The sequence below is a fragment of the Zonotrichia leucophrys genome, chromosome 3 (assembly GCF_028769735.1).
Source record: "Zonotrichia leucophrys gambelii isolate GWCS_2022_RI chromosome 3, RI_Zleu_2.0, whole genome shotgun sequence".
Lineage (NCBI taxonomy): Eukaryota > Metazoa > Chordata > Aves > Passeriformes > Passerellidae > Zonotrichia > Zonotrichia leucophrys.
In genome coordinates this window covers 8,182,548-8,205,028 of record NC_088172.1, presented here as the reverse complement: position 1 = coordinate 8,205,028, position 22,481 = coordinate 8,182,548, and the positions used below count along the sequence as shown (strand labels likewise).

Here is a 22,481-nt window from a genome sequence, read left to right as displayed (position 1 = left end):
AGAAAAAAAGTCCTCTTTACATATTTTATAACAATAGTCATATGAGGTTATATAACTGTCCTAATCATGGAGTGAAATGAATGTTGAAATCTGGGAATTTCTTTTGGAATCTTAACACAAGGATACATAAATACCCTCACAGTTGGTAGCCTCTTGATCCGACCTAAATTAAAGGAAGTTATCTGGGTGTGTTCTGCCTGGTTTTGTTTAACCAAAGAAAAAAGTCTTCAAAATAAGTAGCATCCCAGGTTTTGGTAGAATAGTATAGAAACTAGAACATTTAACATCTTCATAATAAAAGCTTAGAATGAAGTCAGACAAAGTGGAAGAAAAATGACTGGACCAGCATCACCCACCCACCATGATCTTGCAGGTGGGTTTTTAGGTTCGCACTTCCTTTGTGAAATTTAGTGAATTTGCATCTTCTTTGATCCTATTTTCTTCTTCATTATCTTTGAGTCCAGATTCTCTGCTCTTTTCTCCTAAGAGTAGTTTCAGTTTCTCTGCTGAAGCTGCAGTCTGCTAGTTTCCTGTGATGCCTATTGTCTTCCATCTGGGTTGTGACCCAGAAACTTTTTATATTTTTTAATCAGAGCCCACTCTTTGGCTCATTATGGAAACCAATCTTGTTTTATCCTTCTAACAGTGTAATTTTTATGCTTAAGGTACCATAATGCTAATTTTAAATAGCAGCAAATGAAATATGCAACCTATTACAAAATCACACTGATACACAACTGTCTAGGAAAACCCTGACCCTGGAAGTTTTAGCACTGTTTTTCCAGTGGTAATAAGATAAAGGGTTCTGGTGATAGCTGCAGTATTTGTAACTTGGTCCTGTTTCTCATTTGTAGTCTGTCACTCTTCTTTCCTCCATGTGTTTGAAATTTGTGTAAGGTCCAGCTCAGTTTTGAGTTTTTGACAAGTTTTGTGTAATCTTTATGCTTTCTACTTCCAACATATATTATATTCTTTGCTGTTTCCTTGTGTGTGAGTTTCTGTGTATTCATTACTCCCAGTACCCTCTTCCAGCAGGTAATTGCCAGACACTCATACAATTTTAATTAAGGAAATTTCACACCTTCCATCTTTGATGTTTTCAGTTCTTTATCTGATCTCTTTCATTTTGTGGTTTTTCCTTCCAAAAAAGAAAACCATCACTGAAGATTTAGTTTTGTTTGTCTAGACTCTGTTTAAATTATGGTGATTCCTGTGTGTTCCTTCCAGAGTTAATCTGGGTGATTAGTGTTTCTGTAGTGTCCTTGACATTTATCAATCTACAATGTAAGGCTTGTGGGTGGTCTGTTTTTTTAAGCTGAGTGTTTAGTTGATGAATAAAAAGACATAAAACTTTTTGTTGAGGAATAGAGACTACCAAATTCAAAAGCATTTGGTTTACTGTTATGCATGCTAAGTTAGTCTCACAGCTATGTCATTTTGCCTAGAATCTACTCTAATAACATCAACAATCTCACTCTGCATTCAATCTCAGTACAGGATCTCCCATTCTCATTGATCTTCTATGTAGCAGTTTCCATTATTTCAGTAACAATAAATTGACTTTGTGTTCCTTGACAGCTTTGACATTTTGCTGTGTTGTTTCATTCCTTTTCCCAATAGCAAACAATGTAGCAGAGGCAGATTTTATAGAAAACTGTAGTAAATGGAGGCCGTTCCTGATCCCTGGCAAATAAGCCCTTCAGTGCTGTTTGCTTAATGGCTTCACTCTAAACTAAGCATCTGAATGTAGCTATTGGGCATGCAGGGAACATCTCAGCCTGAGCAGTGGTCAAACAACACATTTGCCAAGCCAGCAGGAAATGCACTCTGCTCTGAAGGTAGAGGCTGACAAAGCTGCTGTAATGTAAAGAGTCATTATTAAGAGAAGAACATGATGATCACGTAAATTTGTGATTCTTGGTGCGCAACATAAAAAAGGAGCAGAACAAAGGAACTGGCAGCTGTTCTACATTGGAAATGCAACTATTATTTTGTGCTTTTTCACCTAAATGAAATGAGATTTGGAAATGAAAGAATAGAGTAGGAGGAAGAATCATTTAATGAAATGGAACTGTGGGGAACATTAGCACAAAATCTTTAATTTCCAATTTTATCATTATTAAGAGTAATTTTTTTGAAAGCAAAAATGAGAAAAATAAGTTCCTCTATTGATGCCTGTCTCTCTCTTCCGTGGTTTAAAAAATCTCTCTTTACCTGGATTTTACTTTACTGTGTTTGTGATTTAAAATTTCTGGGAACCATATATAGAAATACAGCAAGCTGTTTTCTCCATGGATAATAATAACAGAAAAAAGTTATATGTGATTTTGTCACATCTCATTATACAGATTCTTATACCAGGTTACAGAATGCTGGTGTACAGACAATTGTTTACAGCATGGGCTGAATAGTATGGGAAGAAAATAAGAGAGGTAAAATTAAAACAAAGGACATATATAGAATGCATTTAAAAGTAACATAACACAAGTTAATTATAAGATTAAATGCCAACATAACCTGAAATAATAGGAATATCCTGACTATTCACATAAGCTAATGATCTTTGGCATTAGTGAGCCCAGAGGTAAGCCAGATCTGAAAAATAATGCTACTGATTTTGTCTTACAATCAGTTTGTGAAAATGAAAATTGTTTTTCCATTCTACGATCCTACTGTCCATCTTGTATGTCCATACAATAGAGTGTGTTTGAATCCTTTAATGGGTTTGGAGTAGATGGATTTTGATTATCCAGGTATTCAGTTAAAAGAGATTTCTGGTTTACAGCATAATTGAGTGCATGAATGCAAACCTCTGTGCCACTGTGTGTGTGTGAGCATGCACATGTGCATGTCTGTGTATATTCATATATGAAAGTTTGTTCATTATGGCCACTAAAATTCTATTAGCCCAATCATCGTGTGGAAAGTCTTCTACTAACATGAATGAAGAAATATCTGAGATCATCAGGCATCCTGTGATTTGTACAGTTTTACAGGAAAGAGTATGTAGATATCTTACAGTAAAGAACCAGGAGGTCCTGGTGGAGAGCAAAATGGACATGAGCCAACAATGTGTCATTGCAGGAAAGGAGGCTGATGGTATTCTGAGCTGCATTAGGCGAAGCACTGCTGGCAGGTTGAGGGAGGGGATCTCTATCCTATGCTCAGCCCTGCTGAGGCCACATCTGGAGTGCTGTGTCCAGTTCTGGGCTCCTTAATACAAGAGAGACATGGAGCTCCTGGAGAGACACCAGCACACGGCCACAAAGTTGGTTAGGGAACCGGAACACCTCTCCTGTTAGGAAAGGCTGAGAGAGCCAGGACTGTTCAGCCTGGAGAAAGCTCTGGAGGAAAACTCACAAATGTTCTACAAACATCTGAAGAAAGGCTGCAAAAACGGAAAAGCCAGGTTCTTCTCAGCAGTGCCAAGTGACAGAACCAGAGGCAATAGGCACAAGATGAAGCACAGGAGGTGTCATCTGAATATCAGTGTCATGGTTTGAGCTTGGCACAGAGCCAGTGCCCCCCATGAAAATGCTCTCACTCTGGTGTCTGCTGTGAGATGTGACCAGGAATAAGCAAAACAGGCTTTAGCTTAAACATAAAGAACACTTTATTACCTAAACTACAGGAAAATAGGGTAAAACTATAAGGAAAAGAAAAAAAAATTGAAAACTTTACAAAAACTACTTTCCTCCTCCCCACTACTCGACTTTCTCAATCCGATACATTCTCCCAAATCACTAACTGCCCAGCCTTGGCACTACACTTTAGTATACTCAAACTGCAGTTCATGAAGAGGAAAGGAGTCCTTCTTGTTCCATAGGCTTCCCCTGGAAACACACTGAAACCTCGTGTGCTTCCCTGTCACTTCGGCACTGCCCGGAAAAAAGTCTTTTTGCTGCTTGTGACATCTTCCTTTCATGCTCAGTGTTCTCACTACCGTGCATGGCCAGAGCTGCTTTTAGGGTTGTCTTTCAAGGATGCCTTGTCTCACTCTAAAAAGGCACAGTCTCTGCTTTAGGACATCTGTCCCCTCCATATTTTTCCAACCCCCTGGGGCCGGGGGGTCTTCACGAAGAACCTTCCTGGTTTTGAGCTACTGCTTCCCCCTAAGTGCAGTCTCTGTGTCACAGGAACAACTGAGTCTATGGCCACAAGAAAAGTCTAGCCAAAAGGCTACTCTAAATCATCTCTCCCCATCTAATCATCTCTACGTTCTTCGGGCCAGGTCTTTGTCTCATCTCATTTCTTATCTCCCTTCTTATTCAGCTTCGAGGAGGATTAGCATTTTTTGCAAAGGCCCCAATCATGAAAGAAAGGGGTTAAAACTTTCAGTCTCTGTCTGTCCCGGGGCTGCGGCACTCCCACACACGCTGCCGCTCCGGCCGGGCACTCTCCCCCCCCCCTTCTCCTCCTGGGCCGGCTGCTAGCACATTCGGTGTCGCCGGCTCTCTCTCTCTCTCCCTCCTGGGGGGGGGGGGAATGGCTGCCCGAGGGCTGACTCTCTGGGATTTTTCCACCCTTCTATCCTCGAAGGCCTCCTCACCTCCCATCTCTGTCCAGGCCCCGGGCCTACTGCATGGCTGCCCCTCCCCCGCCCAGCAGCAGCGGTCTGGACGGGGGAGAGATCTGACTTCTTCGCCGCGACGTCCCAAGAGAGCCTGCCAGGGGCAGTGCCTCTGCTTTTTAACCCCTGTGTATTCTCGGAGGTGTGTCCAAACCCCACTGGCTACACCAGGTGCCAGTCTCAAACTCAAAACCTTCATTGGTTTGACCACAGCTTCTCAGAATTCTCACTTCTTCCTGGTCAAACCACTACAATCAGTATCAGAACTTTTCCACTGTGAGGATGTCTGAGCATTGCAAAAGTTGCTCTGATTGGTATGGGAGTTTCCATTCATGGAGATATTCAAAACCTGTCTGGACTTGATCCCAAGCATCCAATATGTGTTTACCTGGAGCTTTGAACTGTACTACCTACCCACTCCCAAAGACTGGAGCTGATTTTTGTGGAGCATTTCCTTTTGCTCTAGGTCTAAATTTATTTTTCCCCACCTTGACTTTTATACTGTTGCTATACTTGGCAAAAGACACACCTAATTCTAAATTTCATGGCCTGAATTTCATGCTCTTAGACTCCTTGCCTAAAGCACTTACAAATTTTATTTGGAATTGATAGTCCCCAGGAAAACCTGTTGGCTCCAGGTGACACTTCAGTAGGGGCTTGGATGAGGTAACCTACCAGAGGTGCCTTCCAACCTCAGCTTTTGTGTGATCTGATACTGCTCTTTTTCCTAGCACCTTGTATTGGTTGCTACTATGGAGATGTAGGATACAGGTTCAGTGTCTGCTGAAGATGGTTCTTTGCCCTCACCTAATATTTCTGTTTCTAAGGGAATGATAGGAAAAAAAACATGAATTGTTTCACATGGCAGAATGCACTTTGATGTGGCAGTAGAAACCTCATTGGCTACAGAATAGTGAAAAGGAGGGTTCTGAGTACTCTGAGTACCAGATCTTCATACAGTTATTAATGACACTTGTAATCTTTCTGAAGACTGAATAGAAAATTCAATCATTTTAACTTAGTAGGATGCATATTTCATGAACATGAAATTAACCTCATTCAAAGGGGTTTTAATAACAATGACTTTTTTTACTTTTGGAAAGATTTTTTCAATAAGAAAGAATATACTTGAATGAAGGAATGCAAATGCATTGATTCTCTGGAAAGGGAAAGTGGCTGACCTTGTAGTGTTCGTCCTACATAACAGCCTGAGGTATGTTGATAGTAAAAATGAAAGAGGTGAGATTTCATCTTGAGAAGAGTAGAACAGGTGAGCATTGAGGCTTAGAGAAATGTTAGGGAGGGAGAGGAGGGAAATTACTTCCAGAATCTGAGTGTTGGAAGCAAGTAAAGGAGCAGTTTAAAATCTGCCATGCCTGCTTAATTATTTTAATATATATTTTCTTTTTTATAAGTGAAGAACTTACTTTAAACTTCCAGGTTGTAGAACATGGTTTGATTTCTCCTCTAGATCATATAGTACATAATGTAGTTACATGTGATCTTTTTTGTTTACTATGGTTTTCCTGGGGACTATAAATTCCAAATAATATTTGTAAATGCTTTAGGCAAGGAGCCTAAGAGCATGGAATAGGCTAAATATGACGATTTTAGGATTAGGTGTGTCTTTTGCCAAGTATATAAATAGTATACAAGTCAAGGGAGGGAAAAATATATTTAAAGCTATAGCAAAAGGATATGCTCCACAAAAATCGACACCAGTCTTGGCAGTGAGTAGGTAGTACAGTTCAAAGCTCCAGGTAAACACATATTGTCATAGGTCTCTCAGGACTGCATCTCTCAAAACAGAAATTCAAGATAAACCAAAGAATTAGGTAACCAAATCCAACTGCTTACTGAAAGTTTTTGTTTCCTCAGAGACATAAAACACCAGATTATATTTCCACTTTTCAGCTGTACCAAGTTAAACTGCCATTAATCTAAATCTATGTTAATATGATGAATTATAGATACACTTTCATGTTCTGCTACATTTGTCACAAGGGCAGTAACACCTAACTGAAAGACAGAGCAGACAAAAAAGAGTGGTAACCTGTCAGTTGTTTCATTAGAAATGAATAAAATTTTAATATTTTTTTGTTATTGTTAGAGTTTTTTTGGTTTAGAACACAACAATTCATATTGTTTTACTACAGTAAGATAATTAAATGCATTTTGGAAGTCTGTGGATTCATCACCTTGGCACATCATGGTTAATGTTTTCATATGATCTATCTACTGCAGATACACCTCTGATCACATAAATACATGTGTCTAACACCTTGGTAACCTTGGAATGCCTAAATGCTCCTAAAATCTTTGTTACGTGTCAGGCAGCTCTCCCTGTTACCATGTTGTTAACACTGTAAACCCCTACTTCTCACCTGGTCCTGATACATGCCTCGTTGGAATCTCTGGAGTATTCTGGGGAAGTAAAGGCATTTGTTGAAAGATACAGTGTGCCAGCTGATAGATATATTCCTTACCTAGTGTGTGAGGAATACTGTTATCTTACAACACCTCTTGTCTTAAGAAATTGCACTTTTGGTTTTGTATTTAAGATGTACAAAACCAGACAAACCAGTTGTATATGTTTCTAAAAGGTGTACTGGCATGATAGAAGAAAAGCACAAACCATGAAGAAATTTTTCTCTTCTCACCCTTCTTCTGCAGAGAATCTTCAGTTTTCTTAGGAGTCTGACAAAATTAGGCCCTTCTGAATATCATATACCATATATATACATTAAAGAAAAGCCTATTTTATGAGAACATTTTCATTTTTATGGTCATAATTTCATTTTGAAGACACCCTTGCTTTTCGCTTTTTAGATAAGGTGTTATCTCTTCTACTCAGACAGATGTACTTCTTGTTAGAACTCTTCCCTTTTTCATAACTCAACATCTATAATTCACCAAGTGTTTCACACTGAAATTCACTTTAGAAATAGAATATCTTGACTTGAAAATGACCCATGAGATTCACCAAATCCATCAGCATATAAACACATATGCTCGATACAAACATCTCTTGGGTTAAATGTTTGTAGATTTGAGTGATTGGCTATTGATTGAACAAGAACCAGAACTAGAGAAGCTGAATGACTTGGACTGAAAACTAGTTCATGGTGATGAGCTCAGAACACCTCTCCCTAAGTGCTGGAGCACTGTAATTTGTTAGCGTGATGTTCAGCATATGTGACTTCAGTGTCACTCTGCAAAGGTGAAATGCAGGGAGATGAACTGATTTCCGCAGTTTGATAGAGTCTGCACTATCCAAGAAAGGTAAGTCCATTTTCCAAATTTCCCTCTACATTTTCTAGTCCTCTGAGGCCAGTATATTTTCCAACTTTCTCAGGGACAAGGTGTTGTACCACATTAACCAGAGAGAATTGAGAAAAGATAAATTACAGTAGTTGAATTTATTAAGAATTGCAATAACAGATGGAGTATGCAAAAGATGCATTATGGTTGTAAGCATAAACACTGAAATTATTTACAAAAGGACAGACGTTGCTAGCCACAAAGCTTAGGAATATTCTTCCTCACATCAGAATTTTCATATCCCTTCTGAAATGCAGCATTGCACTTGTTACAGTGAAAGCCAAGAGCAAGTTTAAAAGATAAGGATCTTGGCCAAGGATAAACTTTCATAAAAACAGTAAGGGAATTTCTCAGTACTCTTGAATCTTTCAGACTTACTGATCTTAATTAATCCTTCGTGGTTTAATGAACCATTCTGAGCTAGAACTGTCAGGATCATGGAGAATTTACAGTGAAGCTCTTGTGCCTGAGATTTAGACTGCCAGTCAATTTAGATGAAGAAATGGTGCAAGAGGAATGAGATGTCAGTTGTGTGGTGAGCTGGTTGCCCCTGAGTCTGGGACCAGGCAGATGACCAGTCTGGTTTCCACTCTGATGCACAGCAGTGCAGGAGATGGTTTGCCAATTCAGACCCAATGAGAGAGGATAGCCTCAGTTACCTGCTCCACAGCACATGAGGCTGGCAGAACTATTGACTTGCAGGTTTCCCATAGCAGAACCATCAGAGCTGCTACTTGTGCAACCCCTGATTTCAGTGGCTAGAACAAATGAGACATGAAGAGCAGAAATGTATACCTCTACTACACTAAGGCAGTTCAGAGATTTTTCTCCCCTTCTTCTGCCTATATTATTATCCTTTACCATTCTTGTTTTATTAAATTCTAGTGATAGGATTTGATATCCATGGCAGATACACTAAAAGCAGATTTGGGGTAATAACGGTAAATTCTTTAAAAGATTCAGTAGAGGTAGATGAAAAAAATCTGAATTTCACTTACCACTTGAGCTCCTTTTTTGTTGCGTTAGTATAACTTCATTAAAATTATTTTGGGGTGCTTGGCTCAGAATCACAATAGCAGTGTAAAATCATCTATTATATTTAAATATGAATCGAATGAAACTTCAGTGTTATGTATAGGTTGATACGGTATTTCATTTCATAGTCAGTACGAGTCAGGATGAAGAAGATCCTTTGTGTTTCACCCAATTTATTGATATTGATAGCATGTAGGCAATTTTATCAGGGCATATTCCCATTTTGCCTTACCATTTCTACACTAATACTAGGAAATAAGCTGAAGCAATATTCCTTCTCCCATATTTTAAGTGTTTTCTTTTATTACTCTTGTTTGAGAGCTAATGCTACTTTTCATTTTCCTACACACTTTGAAATGTCATTAAAATCTTTGGCATATACTCCATTATCTAACAATAAAAATGCTTGTGATTTAAAATATGAACTGAGTATAGAAAGTGTTATTAAAAGTAAATATTAGGAAGTGAAATAATGAACATTGTAGATACATCAAAGACACACACTCCCTTGCCACTGTCTACTTCAGCAGGACTTCTCAAAGTGAGGTACATTTTCTCTCATTAGGAGCTATAAATAAGCCAGACAAGCCTTGTCCATTTTTCTTGAACTACCAGAGTAAAAATGAATTAGGTTTAAGTTTAATTAATTGATTTTTTAAAAATTAAGACAGCAAGAAACATTTTTTAGAAAGGTGATGTCTGAGTCACTAATGTTAATTTTTAACTAAGTCTTGAAAACTTTTGGGCTTGAACAAAGTACATGGCCCATATATAGCATGTTGCCTTGAATGCAGGCAAGTTTCAGTGTTCAGTAAGTGAAATGTAAAGGCAGAATTGGAACTGTCCTGTTGGAATAAGCCCATTCTGATTGTTTTACTGCTAATTTGATAGTCTGTATATTTCTTTTTTCTGCTGTATGTAATTCAGTATCTAAGAGAGGAAAATGGGTTTTGAAATGACATCTTTAAAGAACAAATTCCAAATTCTTCTTTAGGGGAAAGCATTACCACCACAACCACCCATGGAAATTAAACATGGGGTTTTTTGCTTGGTTTGGCTTCGCTTGGCTTGGTTTGGTTTGATTTAGTTTGGTTTGGTTTGGTTTGGTTTTTTAAAATATTTCTTTTGATTTTCGTATTTTTCTTTAGTGGGATTGATATTGAAGTTTAGTTGCAGATGACTTCAAGCAGCTTGTAACTGAGATGGTTAGCCAAATTTTCATGGCACATTTAAAGAAAATACAGAAGTGAGATTATGGCTTGCTTAATTACAGAGTTCATTATGACTGTTTCATATGATTCTAATCACTAGCAGAAAACAAAACTGGAGAAGCTGTTATCTAAGTTGAGGTGCTTTTTGAGTTATCAATTTCCAAATGGTTCACCATGGTTTTAGTAAATACAAGTTAAAATTTTATTAGTATATTCAAAACGGTGCACCTGAGTTATTTTATTTAAGTTTGAAATATTGCATTTAAAAAGTTTTGTAGTCTATTGAAGAGAGTTCTACTAATCAGACTCCAAAATCAGACATATTTCAGGAATCACAAAGATGTGAAAGACTCCTAAATAGTGTATTCTGGTACACTGTAATATCTATAGTGAGAATATTTAAGATACATAACATTTATCTTGACTGGAGACAAATGAGGAAAGATTGTGCTATTCTTTGTTTTCTTTATAGTTAATCATACTTTTCAAAAAGTGCTTGGATCATAAGACAAAAATTCATTATATTATTTATGAATCTGTAGTGAATTGACAGCAGGTAAGTTCATTTCATTAGGAACTCATTCTAGGTTAATTCTATCTAGCAGCAGCTTAATTTGGGCTAGTCAGTAAGGGATGTTAATAAATAATTTGGCATATATGTGTGAACTTTTCCTACAAGGTAAGTATCAGTACTCATTTTTGTCAAGTATAAAGGGCGTTTAAAGAGCATGGTTACTATATGTCAAACATATCTGAATAGATTGTGAATAGTGAATTTTATTAAACTAGATTTCTGGTGTTGCTCTGGCCCTGACATTTTCAGGCAATTTAAGTGTTACAGTTTGTCAGCATATTAATGTATTTTTGCAAATGGAAGGGAACTCAACTACATGTGAAGTCTACATTTTAATGTTCTGCTAAACACAAAACGTATCTGTTCGCAAAAGTAGAAGAATAAAAGCCACTTATTTTTTATTATACATGTCAATATCTCTTATTCCTATATATCTCTAAGATATTGATTTTTTTGTAGAGATAGCATAGCAGAAAAATGTAAGTAATTGTTTGACCAAAATGTTTATAATGTAGTTATAGGTAAAAAACAAAGAAGTAATAATTTTAAGATTGATTTACAGGAGTGCATTACCTTCAAAATATGCACATATATCAACGTAAGAGAAATTATTAGGCAGCCAGCCAGTAGTGATGGGAAGGAAACCAGGTTGTTAACATATTCATACAATAGAGTTTTTGTGAAAATATGCAGCTAAATGTTGATTTCCAAACTATTTGTTCTTCAGTGTGCAAAATGGACCATAGGTTGATATAGTGAATCTTCCCTATACCAGCATCTTGGATGAACTTAACTTGGCACAGTAGCTATCATAAAATCGTATTCTATCTGCCCTTTGCATTTATTGATTTCTTTTGTTTTCTATTTTGTTTGTTCATTTTTACAATCCTGAGAAAGAAGACTTTTGTTGAAACACATGCATGGGATGACTGAGACAGTCATATGAGGCTTAGGGAGAAAAAAGGAGCACAGCTTTAACAAGCTGATTTATGCAGCCAATATTAAAACACTGTTCAATTGTTCATTCGGGGGGGGGCAATTTTACAGGTTACAATAAATTATAAATTATAATAAATTAATAATATTTATATAATATATAAAATAATATTGCATAAATTTTATATAATATTATAATAAACTATAATAAAATAAATACCTTGATCACAATGTCTCTGGTTTCCAGCTCAGAATCCTCTAACTATTTCCGTCTATGTTCATAATAAATTTATAACAGATCCTTCATCCTGTTAAATTGAAAATTATTTTATTTACTACTTACAAAAGGCTGGGGAAAAAATAACAAGCATCTTTTATAAAAATTAAAACATGAAGCTTAGTAGGGCAAGACATCTTCGAAGATTATCTGGTATATTTTATTATAATGATGGCAGCAAAACAGGCTGCTGAGTGTATGTCTATCTTGGCAGTCTATCACACTTATTTCTATGCCAGAGTGGCTGGAAAAGGAGGAAGAGAAAGTGTGTTCTATTGTCTGTAATCCATATGAATAACATCTGCCAGTCCTTGTGAAATATCAAATAGTCTTGTTTTCTTAATCTACAAAGTTAACTTGGAGGAGAGTGTTCACATCCAGTTCTTGAAGGTGTTTTTTTTCTTTTTTAGGTCCAGAAAGCTTCATTGTAATCCTCTGTGTTTATTCCACAGAGAAAACATCTTCCCTTTGCCACATTTGAACTGTGTTGACTTTAAATGCCACCTTATAGATGGTTACATAACTTTCCATATTTTTGCCATGTAATAACATATCTTTTTTAAAGTCTTAACTTTGTGTAAGCCTTTGTCTGCTAAGGAAATAAACAATAAACTATTCGTGAACTCTCTGAGCCCTCCCATAGGTTGGAAGGCCAGTTCATTCTGTTTATAGTGTGTGGCATGGTATGCTGTGTTATGTTCCAGAGTGGTTGAGCAGTGCAGAGAAAAGCAATTCTCCTTGCTTCAACTGTATTGTATTTGTTCAGCCTATCTGTATTTGGGGAGAGAGACAGCTCTTCTTCCCTTTAATATGATTGATTTTTAACCCCATTTACACTTGTACCATCCACAACATGCTATGGCAGAGTTCCACAATTTAATTTTGAGTTGTATGAAAAGCAAACCCCTTACCTTGCTTTCATCTTCGCACTAATTTATGTCATTTCATATCCTTTTGATTCTGTGTTTTGAGAAACTGAAAGCTCTTTATTCATTTGCACAGTGCTCTGTTCTGTCTCTCGTTGACAGTGAATTTTCCTGACTGAAGATCCCTGGTCTGTACAGTTACTGTGTTCAGAAACTCTCATATGTATAATCATCCTTACATGCCTTATGATTTTGCATATTTGTGACACTTTTGCACATTGTGAAATCCTTTTCTCAGGATTTCGGTTTTGCTATCCTGAGTAGTGGAGAAAACATTGAGCCACTCAAACACATTGAAGACCACAGACTTGCAGAGAAAATTTCTAGGGACTATCCATATTGAGAAACCTCACCATTTGCTCACAATTTTTCTGTTCTGTTTTAACCATTCTTCTAATTTATTTAAGGCCTTCCTTGTTATCCCAGGGAGACTGAGTTACTTTAGAATCTTTTAACACAGAAACTTGTTAAAGTCCTTTGGAAATCTAAGACTATGCGCCAAGCATCCTTTTTCTTATAGTCAGTGTTCCTCCTGTGAGTTATAATTTCTCTTTTCAGAAACCCTCTCAACTATTCCCCTGTACATTACAGTAATTTACATATATGTTAATTCTGTTCTTCAGTGTAATTCATAATCACTGTGTTGAATGGAATTGGGTCTTGCTGATCCGTAGTTTGAGGTATGTCCTTGCATGCCCTAGTCTTGTCCCCATTTTCAAAATCATACAAAGCAAAAACCCAAGCTGCCCTTCCCCCAAAAATCCATGTCTACCACTCAGTAAATTCCCATGAGAGTCCTAGGCAAACACAACATCTTTCTCGTTTTTTTGCCACTGTTCACTTTTTGCAGATTTTTAAAAAACATTTTCTAGAAGTAATTCAATTTAAGACAGATCTCTGATGTACTCAAACTGAAAAGGGGTTCAGTCACAGGAACCTCCCAGAACTACTCTTCATTACATTTTGATTTGGTGAGTCATTTACATTTCTTGCTAGAGCCTTGTCTCTTTGAACATTCCCTTTACACTTAGCTGGTCTATTATCCCTAAAGCCTTTCTGGCAGGCTTAATGCTCCTGTTGGGCTTTAAAAAGTATGTAATGCTTTCCATTATGCTTTCAGCAAATTGTTCCTCAAGATCTTTTTTTTTTTATTTCTGCAACTATCTAAACCTGACTTCATTGTTAAAAATGGGTCCTTGTCAGTGCATAACACTGTTCTCTGTGTTTTCAGTGTCCCTGCAGTGATTCCCATTTTTAGTAGGTCCTTAGGCATCTTTGAACCATGATTAAGGGTACTAGAAATCTTTTAAGCAGGGAAGTAATACATTTACAAATTTCAAATCTTCCCTGTTTACAATTCCCCATGACTTTATTCCTCTATAGAAAAATAAATATCTTGATCATAATGTAAACAAGCAAAAGAACTGTATGCATTTTTTTCCTTTGTAGGTTTCTGGACCTGTCTACAATTTCACTGGCTGTATAAAAGTCGTAGAAATCAATAACATCGGACCTTTCAGCTTCTCTAGTGCTGTGGGAAGAAGTAATGTTGACAATTGCAGGTAAACTGCCTCTATGCCTTTTCAAATCCTAAGGAAGTGTTTGTGCTGATTTTGCTTTCTTCCTTACTCAGGGTGACCATTTTAGATAATTTCAACAGGAAATTATCTAATTTTTTCCATACAGAAAAAAAAAAAAAGGACAAAATCCCTAGAGAGACAGATATCTTGCTTTCTTTTATGCTTTTAAAGCATTTTCTTAATGGAAGATTATTTTTTTTTTCAGAGTAGTTCAATTAAACTTGACAGCTTATTTGGAGTGAGTTGTCACACCCTGAATGCTGAAACAGTATACTAAGAAAGATGATCTGCAGGAAAATACAGGATTGGGAAGTGGGGAGATATGCTGATTGTGTCTTACTTGTGACTTTGGGACTTCCATTAATCTTGTTACAAATATGAATGAGCTGGTGCCACATTTACTCTACAAGAGATTGTGAAAAATACTGGAAAACATTGTTTCTGAATGCATTTAAAAACCTCAATTGATTTCACTTTTGCATTTTCACATTGCTGTTGGTCATGTATTGATTGAAAAAAAAGCCATTCAGGGGCAGTGGTGTACATTAGGATTCTGTTCTGGAGTATGATAGGTTTGAACATGGCAAAGTGGAAAGCAAAGGAAAACAGAGGTGAATTGCATTTGTAGATAATGAAGTCTTTAGGGAGAGAATATAATTTCAGTCATAGGATGTGCATGTCCTAGATTCCGGAGGACATTATATATGGCTTTTAACATATGACTTTTTTTCCCTAGAGTTTGTAGAAAAGGCCAATTAATGTTCATGTGCTTGTTTAAACACTATCCTTGAAAGCTGGTGTTAACCCGCTAGACCATTAGTTAAAGATCCATGAGATCTGAACCCTGCACTCACCTCCACCACTAACCCCTTAATGAGCACACATCCCACTCAAAGTTACAACAGTACAACAGTAAACCCACTGTCTAATGAATTATCTGCCCCAAGTCCCAGGCATCTAAGGTTTTGCCAGTAAAACTTACTCTGAACACAAAATTCAATTTGTTATCCTGGCAGAGACCTGCCACCATTTTTATTTAGAGCAGCAGCTGAGTGTTATCTCCTTGTCCAAGCTTGATGAAGAAATAAATCTTCACACCCTTCAAGTTCCCCACAGCATTTTGTTTGGAATATGTTCTCTGAGTACATTTAGCAAATGGTTGTGGGTCTAAATCCTGCAGGAGAAAGAAAACCCTGGCCACTGTTTTGACAAACCCCTGAAGAACAAAGAAACAATGTCTCCTCTCTTGTCTTTCTGTACAGCGTTTCATCAGAAATTTTCCTAGTCATAACTATGGTGTCCTTCCAAATGAGGGCATGTACTCTTGTATGTGAAAATATGCCTCTTTGCAAAACAGAAATTCATAAGGTTGAAAGCAAGTGAGGATGCTATTTCATGTCTTTCATTCAGGTATTAACTTTTAAGAATCATGGTGAAAAAAATATCATAAACCATCTCTGCTGTCTCCTCTGGTTACTAGATTAGGAAATTTTTCTCTATTTTGCATATGCATTAGAGCTTTGATGTCCTAAATCATAGGCAAGAGGTGGTTCTGTTTTTTAAACTACTAGGTAAAAACAGGATAACTTAAAAATCAGGACTGTTACTGTTTTTTCTACTTTCTTTCATTCTCATTAAAAATACTCATTGATACAAGTGCTTACACTCTTTAGCTTTTTGACACTATTCTTTTTTACAGTTTTTCCTATTGAACACTTTATATAGCCATTCTATTAAGTGTCAATAGCCTTCAACAAGCAAAAGAAAAGAAATGAGAACAGCTTTGTGCAGTCTGTGTATATAACATAGAGAGGGATATAGAACTGAAAGAGGTGGCTTGTAAAAAAATAGCTTTGTTCCTTTTAAATTTTTATTATTATAGAATGCTGTGTTATCTGTTATATTATAATCTATAGAACTATGTACCAAGATTTATTGAATTTTGTATTGATTCTGATACTCCCCTTCATAGTTAATTAGCATACAAATATGGCTTATATTGTATAATACAGACATTAAAGATTGTTTTATTTGAATCAGAACTCAGAGATTACAGTCTAGGACTGTTTCTTGCAAGTACTTATTGTGCATATGTTACTGATTAGGTGAGTAAAATGACATGACTTTGTATAGATGAACTGTGGATATTATGTTGTACATAAAAGGTTGTTGAAAGAATGATGGGCCTTCTCAATGCTCTATGCTAAGCAAAATGTTCCTTTTACCTCCCTGCTTCTTCAGAAGGCTGCAGACAAGTCTAACAATGTCCAGCCCCATGCAGTCCGCACAGACCTGGCACCATCCTGGTCCAAATCACAGTTGTTCTTGTCTGGGAAAAGCTGAATTTCAAGAATGGAAATTGTTGTATTTAGTCTGCTGAAATTCAGATTAATTTCAACAGATAATTGAAATTTTTCTGAATTTCCATTGGTGGGGAGGGAAAGCCATAGAGATGGACTGCTTGGAAGCCTGGCAGACATTTTCTTTACTCATTCCTGCCCTGTGACACACAAATTTCATAGCTACTCACACCTGGCAGCTAACATCATGGTTTGATTTTCACTTTAGGTATAACCCACACTCATCTTGACATCAACAGCCTTTAAGTGTAGTCTGCTTCCCTAAAAGCACCTATGAAGCTCAGCTGTCATTCCCCTTTTGCAAGACATGCTTCTGGGGAAGATGGATTTGTTTTGAAAAGCAAGGAGAAAGTGATTGAAGGAAGTTGTTTAAATAGGGCAATAATGGATTATATACTTGGCAAATACAAGTAGCAGTAACTACTAAATTATGTGGTGTAACTTATATTTTATTTTCAGAATTTGCATAGTTCTGCAGATGCAGTATTGCTGCAGCTGGAGCTGCCTAACAGCAGCAGAGAACTCTGCAGTGAGGCAGACAAAGCAATCCAATTTCTTCTGCAAGAACATCCCTGTACTAGTCACTCAGAGGCACTGTTTCTGTTCTTACTGTGGTAGTTTTTCTTTAATTGACCTCCTACTTATCATCACCTATTTGTAGATTTATAACACCTTTGAATGCCCTGCTTTTACATATTTAGCATGCTCTAGTGGCCTTCAGTTGTCCTGCTGGGTTTTGTCCTTGTTGGTGCTCCAGCTGCATGGATTACTTCATTATTGTGGTCATGCTGACACTTCTTAAAATGTATGGGTTTGTGAGTAAATTTTAAGCTTATGATTTTTTCATAGGATTGAAATTTACTCAAATGTGTTCTGCCATCTTTCTAACTGGATCTATTTTTATTTTAAAATACCAAAAGGATGATCTAATACATGCAAGGAATAGAGAGAGCTTTCGAAAGCGTATTTTAGAGATAGTTCATATACCTTCTCAAAACTATTGAAATCACTACATCAAGACAAGACAGAATCTTTCACAGGATATTATATACTGCATGTTCCTCATCTCAGAGACCTACATTACTGTTTTAAAAATGTTCAGAATTAAGAAATGCAAAAAATTGCACCATAACATTAGTTTCATTGGCATATATATCTGACTGTCTACAGTCTAAAATGCTACATTTATGGCAAGAATATTATTTATTCTTTTAAAATTCTTATATTTTAATGTGAACGTCGTACACCACAAGGAAAGAGGATTATTTAACTTGGTAGAACTAAATTTGAAATGGGGGCATCAGGCAAATTACCTTTTATGTCATTTTGGAAACAGGTGTTAAATTCTGCTTATATTCAAGATTATTGATACAGGCAGCACCAGGCAATTGGATATTATTAAAGACCAAATACTAGCAATAATCCTTATCATTGTGGAAAATGCAATATTTCTGTGCATGCTCAGAGGCGCTGAGATTTTGGATATGTGGCTTTAACCCAGTTAATCTGGCCCAGATCCTTCTGCTATTTATGTGCATCATTTTTTAAGCATTGTGTTTATAAGTGCACTATTACATGATGCCACAGGGACAGAGAGCAGGTAGGGATGTACTGCCCTGAGGGCTCATCAGAACTTTCTGCCATTCAGTGTAACCAAGGTGAAACAGGAAATGGCAGAATAAAGGTGTAGGCAGGAGGAGTTTGACTCTCTGAGAGCAGACTGGCAGCCATGAAGTAACTCTGAGCTGTGCAGCTTTGGCTTTCAAGGGAGGCTATAATGAAATCGTATCAATTAGTAAAAGTAATCCTCCAATAGGGAGTTTCCTAGAATTATGCTAGACTATATAGTTATGTAAAATTTTCAAACTTTATGTTATGATTCTCTTTAAATTATACCTGTCTCAAAGTTATGAATATATAGGTAATTTTGGAAAACATTATAGAACAACCAATAGTAGTAATAGAGAGACAATTGAAAATAAAGGATCTCTGATGACATTTTTTAAGAAATGCAATCTCTTTTTTTTTTCTTCTTCTGGAGGAAGATACTTGTGTTAATGCAATATAAAGCTTCTTCAAGTGTTTCAGAAAATGTTACTGGAATAGATTTACAGAATAAATGACTATCACTTCCAGACAGAGTTCAGATGACAGATATAAATGAAGCTTTGATTCCCAGTATTAAAAGCTGGTGTTTATTGCAGTTCATTTCTGTTTTAGTGTCTGGGAACTGTGACTGCTATATATTGCTGTAAGTGTTTACTGTAACAGTTTACTGCATGTACTAAATTCAAAGGCTCCAAACATTCACACAGAAAATATATACATATACATATATACCTGTACCTATCCAAGCCCTGTGTTTTCATTAAAAAAAATAATCTTACCTATGAAACAGAAAAATATTGTTTACTATTTTCCTAAGAGAAGTCTTACTGATGGATGCAAATGTACAGTAGTGAATTGGACTCTCAGAGAGGAGTTAATAAGCTAAGTTCTTCATTACTGCCCATTGGACAGAACCGTGGTAGATTTTTTTAAAATATTTTGCTTTCTTATTCATGTATCTTAATATGTGTTTCCAGGCTGAAGCTGAGCTTTATTTTAGCAAAAGCTCTGATTGTTATTGCATTTTTGAAAGAGGCTCTTGAAAGTGCATTACCCAAGGTCCATTCCATCAAGAGGACTCATGGGTTTCCTGATATATGGCAATTTTCTCAGGAGGTATGCAATACACTTTGGAGAGCTCTGCATGTTTTCAATAAGCCCTCAGTTCCACTTTCCCCTCACTCATCCACTTTCCAACAAGCTCCAAATCCCTTTCCTCATGTACGACTACTCCCTTTTCCATTCTGTAGTTTTCTGTGATATTTTACAGAAATCCCCATAGACCACAACACCTTTGTGAAATCTGTCTCCTGTGCAATTTCTCAGCATTTTTTCCACTGTGGAACTTCCTGTTTTTCAGTATATTATAAAACATCACAACTCAGAGCATCTGACACCAAGCATCTGAAGGTGTTTGACTTCTGTCTTTGGAATGAGCTGCATACTTTAAAAAGGGGAAAGTTCATCTGCTGAAAGTTATTTTTCAGTCAGTTGTGAAAGTCTACTGTTACCATTCCACTTTCCAAGGAAAGTGGTTATGCTGGTACAGCCTGTATGTTAGAGCTCATCCTAAGAGTCCATAGAGGACTCAAGTCAGCTTGAAGAGTTTCTTCATATGAATCCACCTGAACTGAAAAATGTAATGTCAATCAAACATACAAGCTAGCTCAAAATCAAAAGAGAAATCATAGAGTTGCAGCTTAAGCTCTTCTGTCCATTTCCATCTTAGGTTATTAATAAATGCAAGATACTATAAAAAGCATTGAGCTTCTGTTATATGTGAGAGACTACCAGATAAATTCTTACGTCCCAGCATCTCACTTTCATTACATGTGTTTTTATCTTCTCCTCAAGAGTTTAAAGTTATGTGCTTAATTCTGAAACACAAAAAAAAAAGGACAAAGAAGAATATGCAGTGTCCATCAACATTATAGAAGAAAATTAATCAATGAAGAATACTGACACTACTTAGTTTAATTTATTCAAGAGGTTTTATGAGTTTTCTCTGGTTAACATGGTGATTGGACTGAAGTTTCTGATATACAGAACTGAAGTTAAAGCTTCAGAAATATCATTCATTTGTATTCACCACATGCATGATGCTTGATATTACATTAATAACATTTTTGCACAATTCTAACATGGAGAGTGATAACACGATTTTGATCTTTTTTATGCATTTATTTTGTTATGTTTTCCCTCTCTCACCTATTGCTTTTGTGCACTGACAACTTTTCTGAGTGTTTGCCTTGTATTCCTTATCCAGGGCCCGGGTTGCTTTCATATGCTTTCATCCCTTTACTTGATTTGCCCTTCTTGATTTCCTTCATCTTTTGCATTTGTTTGCAATATTTTCTTTTCCTTTATGAGATTTGCTGCTCTGTACAATTTCCTTTCACTCTCTGTGCATATATGAATTCTATTCTTCTGTTACCTTTTCTTCTTCTTCTGACATTCCTGTTTAGATAACGACTTTTCAGTGACAGACTTCAGTGTTAAAGAAAAAAAAAATAGAAAACAAAAAAAAGGAAAGAAAGAAGAGACATATGCAATCTTTCCTGCTGTTATAAATACTCAAAATCTCTGTAAAATGTTATAGAAGCCCTTTATCTCAATCTTTTGAAGTATTCTGTGAAAATTGTTTCTGATGGATATTAGAGAAATCCATGTGTCAAATGTATGGAGGTGAGATAATGTGTGTTTGTAAACATTACATTTCTCTGCTTGTTTCTGGAAAAGATTGTCAGTCATCAGCATACTATAAAATTATTATTAATCTTCTTTAGGCAAACTCTCTATTTTTAGATTAATAATAGTACTTGATGATGGTTATCTTGACCTTAACTAGCCCTTTGTAGCTTTATGCATACGCATTATACCAAGAGAAGATTGTTTCTTAATTCTGTCAACAGAATTCAGTGGCAGTTACTGTCCATTAGTGTGTGTCTGTAATGAACAGTAATAATGAGATTGTGATTTCTGCTGGAATTGCCAGGTACTTGAATGGAAACAAAAAAGACAAGTATTAAAGGATACCATGCATTTTTTCCTCTCACTTTTATCAAGGAGGCATTTGCAAGTATATATGTCAATGTATGCATACAGTGTCTGAGATAGTGTCTTACTAAAAATAAATAATATCTCAGTTAAATATTTTGGAAAACACTCTGACACAGCTGTGAAAAAGGAAATATTTTTGTTAACAAGACTCACAGTTGTTTTTTTAATGAAATTGTCTTTCTGCTACTGCTCATGTGTACTTCATTATTTTATAAGGTATTGATTTAATGTACTAAAAAAAAGGCTCCACTGATGGAATGCTTTTGTACTCCAGTCACACTTTTGAATCTATTTTTGTTCATTTATATAATTAATGTCTCCACAATGTCTCCAGTTATGGGTGATTCTTACTCTAGACTACCAAATTTACTAATGGAATTTATAAAACTTCTTTCACCTCACATGCTGAACCATTGCATATAAACTGGTGCCTTCATGAGAAATCACACATTCACAGAAACACAGGATGGGTGAGGCTGGGAGGGTCCACAGTGAGTCACTTCTAAACTCATTGTATAGAACCAAATTTGTTCACAGTACTGCATCCAGCTCTGGGGTGCCCAACACAAGAACAGCATGGACCCATTTGAGCAAATCCAGAGGAGGCCACTACATTGATCAGAGCACCTCTGCTATGCAGACAGGTTGAGAGAGTTGGGAGTGTTCAGGCTGGAGAAGGAAGGGCTCTGGGAAGACCTTATTGGAGCCTCCAGGACATGAAGGGTACTTCCAAGAAGGCTGGGGAGGGACTTTTTATTAGGGCATATAATGATATGAGGGACTGGATTTAAACTGAAGATTTAAATTAGGTATTAGTAAAAAATTCTTTTCTGTGAGAGTGGTGAGGCACTAGAACAGGTTGCCCAGAGAAGCCATTGATGCCCCATCTCTGGAACTTTTCAAGGCCAGGTTTAATCAGACTTTATGTTGCCTGGTCTAGTGGAAGGGTCTGGCCAATGACAGTGGAGAGCTGGAACAAACTGGTCTTTAACATTGCCTCCAACCCAAATCCTTCTATGATTC

At 36.6% G+C, this 22,481-nt stretch overlaps 1 protein-coding gene across 1 annotated transcript in view; it reads left to right on the top strand.

The window, feature by feature from the left end:
- EYS (eyes shut homolog) overlaps positions 1-22,481 on the top strand; it is a 704,733-nt gene that overhangs the window by 477,628 nt on the left and 204,624 nt on the right. Inside the window, exon 35 of the mRNA XM_064707313.1 lies at positions 14,300-14,412. Within this exon, the coding sequence (XP_064563383.1) occupies positions 14,300-14,412 (113 nt within the window). The remainder of the gene's footprint in view (positions 1-14,299; positions 14,413-22,481) is intronic.